This window comes from Larimichthys crocea, unplaced genomic scaffold, assembly GCF_000972845.2.
Source record: "Larimichthys crocea isolate SSNF unplaced genomic scaffold, L_crocea_2.0 scaffold220, whole genome shotgun sequence".
NCBI lineage: Eukaryota > Metazoa > Chordata > Actinopteri > Sciaenidae > Larimichthys > Larimichthys crocea.
In genome coordinates this window covers 416,026-420,220 of record NW_020852928.1, presented here as the reverse complement: position 1 = coordinate 420,220, position 4,195 = coordinate 416,026, and the positions used below count along the sequence as shown (strand labels likewise).

General features: G+C 40.7%; 1 protein-coding gene across 1 annotated transcript in view; it reads left to right on the top strand.

Moving 5' to 3' along the window:
• The window catches only part of fbxw4 (F-box and WD repeat domain containing 4), a 53,757-nt gene extending 50,311 nt beyond the window's left edge, over positions 1-3,446 (top strand). Inside the window, exons 8-9 of the mRNA XM_019271552.2 lie at positions 2,952-3,093; positions 3,229-3,446. Coding sequence (XP_019127097.1) covers positions 2,952-3,093; positions 3,229-3,363 — 277 coding nt within the window. The 3' untranslated portion in view covers positions 3,364-3,446. The remainder of the gene's footprint in view (positions 1-2,951; positions 3,094-3,228) is intronic.
• The last annotated feature ends 749 nt before the right edge of the window (positions 3,447-4,195 follow it).

The following is a 4,195-nucleotide window of genomic DNA, read 5'->3' as shown; positions in this document are numbered from 1 at the left end:
GTGTGTGTGTGTGTGTGTGTGTGTGTGTGTGTGTGTGTGTGTGTGTGTGTGTGTGTGTGTGTGTGCGTGCGCGCGCACGCACCAGCATGTGAGTTTGCACTTGAAATGAAGTGTGTATGAGCCATGCAAACACACACATATTTGTAGACCTATACCTCCAGAGGTTTTCTAGGGGGAGGGGGTTAACCAAAAAAATGTGATATTTGATATGAATATTAATCTGAGGCTCTAAAGGGAAGATACAGTCAGCGATTGTGCAAGAGCTCAGCTCTTTGTCATAGACGGTATGTTTTGGTGCTTTTCAGGGAGGACAAACTAGAGTCAGCAAAGCGTGCAACTCATCCACAGGCTTGTAAACAAAAACAACGGCGTCTCTTTAAACTCTTCATCTTTTCTTTTCGAATCAAAGTGGCTTTATTATTAATATATATGTAGTATATATATATATATATGCTGTATATTTACATAAGACCTGAGGAAAGATCAACTCAACAGCATTAGTTCTGGCTGTGCATGACTCTTTCTTTCTGACTTTATGTTCTCCTTATGTTACACCTGGAGCAGACCGTCCTCACTGTACAGTGGATCAAATATCTCTATAATATCAACAAACACAGCATTTATAAAGAACATGAATGCATCATCAAACTCACCATTCTCCACCATTTACAAAATATGAGCAAAACATACATTCATTTACCAATGCTCCCCCCCTTTAATATGACATCAATATTAAAGGGGGGAACAGAATTAATACTATGCATAATAAGCTCCACATTGTGGGGCGGCCCCCTCCCACACAATGGATTCCCACAACATATAAGATACCACAGACAAAAGAAAATGTAGTAACTCCATAGTGTGCCAAATATAACGAAGTGTGTGAAGAAAATAACAGTAACTGAAATAACAACATTTGATCATCATTACTGTGATAACCTTAACTTTGAAGTCTCACAGAAATATCACGCTGAACCTGAATAGACTCAAAATAGTTATGATGTGCATCTGCATCATCAGGTCCGGTTGGTCCGGTCCCGGTTGACATGAAAGATAATGACACTAAACAAAGAAGGTGTACAAATAAAACAACAAGAAACTATACAGGTAAGTGACAGATGATGGAGGTGACTCCACTTTGTCACAAATAAACAAATGAAATAGATGATGAATAAATCATTTTGGCTGATTCCAGTATTTTAGATTTTATATGTCGGATTTGACCAATGTTAGGTCAACAAAATGAATGAACTAAGTGTTTCTAAATTGTTCTGGTTTCTGTTTCTGTTTAAATTTGTCTTGTTGTCACAATGATGGTGAGCTGTTGTGTGTTAGTTGAAGAATAAGCACTGAAATGAGTTGAACTGTCATGTAACAGAGAGATAAAATGACTGAAATGTCAGTTATTTCTAAAATCCTGTCACAATGCAGTGAACCTTGAACTTATCATTGAAATGATTTCATAAAAACCTCCCTGGTTCCCTTCCTGAGGTTTTCTTCAGGAATAACTTTCAGGCCATGGTGCAGCCTACTGCTTTATTTCCATCAGTGGGAGCACATGGAGCTAACCTGCAGCCCACTGTTGTGTCCATAATAATGCAGCAGCCCTCACTTCAGTATCTGCCAGCAGGGTCCCTAACATGGTTGGAAAGGGCAGCATTTCTTTGGGGTTAGAGGAGGTTCAATGTTGGAGGGGGTCCAGGCTGGAGGGGGTTCAGGCTGTATTTCTGGGGGATCAGTCAAGTAAGACAAATCAGATCTGATTGTCAGATGGCTCTGGGGATTTTGAAAGGGGTTGGGTTGAGGTGAAGGTTGGCAGAGGGGGGTCCCTATTTAGATATCAATAATTCATGTGGTCAAATCTCACCGGCCCTCAAAAGGCTCCCTGGGTCATCCAGGAGGTTCAGGTTGTCTGGAAGTTCACCACCAAAGAGAAATGAAAAATAAATATATATTTTTTCTCACAGTATATCTCATATGACCTCACTGTATATGAAAAAAACACCAAACTATTCCTGGATGAGTACTGCACTTTGGGTTGTAGGGATTCCCGCTGCACAGTCACACTGCTGTGACCGGCCCACTGCTACCACATACTGTACTTTTGGGCTAATTAGGTTATTATTTGATTATTCTATTTACATGCCCCCAATCACTCTGATTATATTTGAGAAAGAGAGAGAGAGAGAGAGAGACCTCCAGACATCTCTGCTGCCCCATTGTCTGCCCCCGGTGTCTCTTCATCACTTATTGATGAGGCTGCACTAATGGAGGATCGATGTCTATTGGCAGAAAATACTTATCCCCAAAAATACTTCCCCTCTCCTAACCACAATCACCTCCAGCACCTAGCTCTGCTGCTCACTCAGCCACACACACACACACACACACACACACACACACACACACACAGCTCCTTGTTAAGTACAGTATAGGGTTCTTCTGTAAACAAAAGAAGGAGTTTCAGTGTTGTCCCCAAACCTCCACAACATGTACACAGATGTAATCTCAGCTGTATTGTTGCACTTCAGATTGTTTGAAACTTATTTCTAGTGATTTCTATCAGCATAAACTTTTCCAGTAATCTCACCAGAAAGAGTTTTGATTTGAGTTTTAGAATTTTCTTTTTCCCCCCTCAAAACATGGACTCAGACAGATGCAGCCCTTTGTGATGGGCTGGAATCACGACACAACATGTTTGGAAGTTGTTATCACAACCTCACTGGTTTGATTCCAGCCAGGCACCTTTGTGGCAGGTCATAAAAGGCCGAAAACAAGTGCATTAATTCCTTCACATCTCATCTCATCTCTTCCAAGGAAACTCTGACTTCATATTTTTTTGATATATTGTATTACATGATATATTGTAAGTAGAACCATTGAAGAATCAGACTTTCAAAAAAAATTCTGTTCATCTGAACTCATGCGTAAACTTCCGTCTTTACCAACAGGAAGTGTGTGATGGAGTGGGAGGAGCCTCATGACAGCGCTCTGTACTGCATCCAGACAGACGGAAATCACATGATAGCCAGCGGTTCTTCACACTATGGTGTTGTACGGCTCTGGGACAAGCGGCAGGCTGAATGCCTGCAGGTGTGTACAGTCTATCTTCAGTATGAGATCCATGACATCACCTCACATACTTTCACAACAAGCCAATCCAGATGTGAAGAGAATAAACATAATGCTGCTGTGAAGCGCTTTCATGTCGTGTTTTTTTGTGTGCAGTTCTTCCAGCTGACTTCAGACTCGGTGAGCAGCCCAGTGTACTGCCTGAGATTCAGCAGCTCTCACCTGTACGCAGCCCTGGCCACCACCCTGCACTCACTGGACTTCAGCAAGAACCCCATCTACATCAGATGATACACACACACACAATGTTCATATCTATCAGTTCAATAAAGCTGTCTATTTTCACAATAAATGTTTTCATATTTTTAAAGAAATTGCTTTTTGTGAATGAATGAATTCTGATTTTTGAAGAATACTTCTATGTCAACCAGTGTGTTTAAAGCAGTACTCGTCGTAAAGATGGTGGACTGGTAAGAAACAGAAGAATTGTCTATATTGTGATTCAAGCTCCAAACTGTATTTATACGTACCTTAAAGAAGAGTAAAGACTGGCTTTATAGAGGAATAGAAAACAAAATTGAAACTAAAAACAGGGGAATGGAAGGAGAGTCTTCACTAATGTAGTTAATTTAAATAATTAAGACATGTTTCCAAAATAAGGCCAGGGACTAATCTGCTGCATATACATAAACACAAATTTAAAATAATAATAACCAGCGGCTCAGGTTAGCTCAGTAGATAGAGTGGGGGCCTGGGTTAGTGTTAAAAAAAAACTCTAGCAATACCAGGGTCCTGAATCTTTTTTGTTATTTTCACCTGTGACCTGTCCAAACAAACTATCAGTGTCCATTTCCTCCATTTGCTGTTTGAAAGACGTCAGAATCAGTTCTTTTTGCACCAGAAGTGACGCTGCGGTTTGAGGAGAACTTCTAAGAGTTCACTTGTCAAACCTGCAAAGCAGCAACCTCTGTCGCTGGGAATTAAAGCCAGTGCAGAAGTGCTAAATTCCTTGAGCATCCACTTGAGACTGGCTGCAGAACTTTTCAACCTCCATAACTGTACTCGGGGTGAATTTTTATAGAACTCACCTGTTCAAATGATATTAAGGCTTAAAGTCATGCAG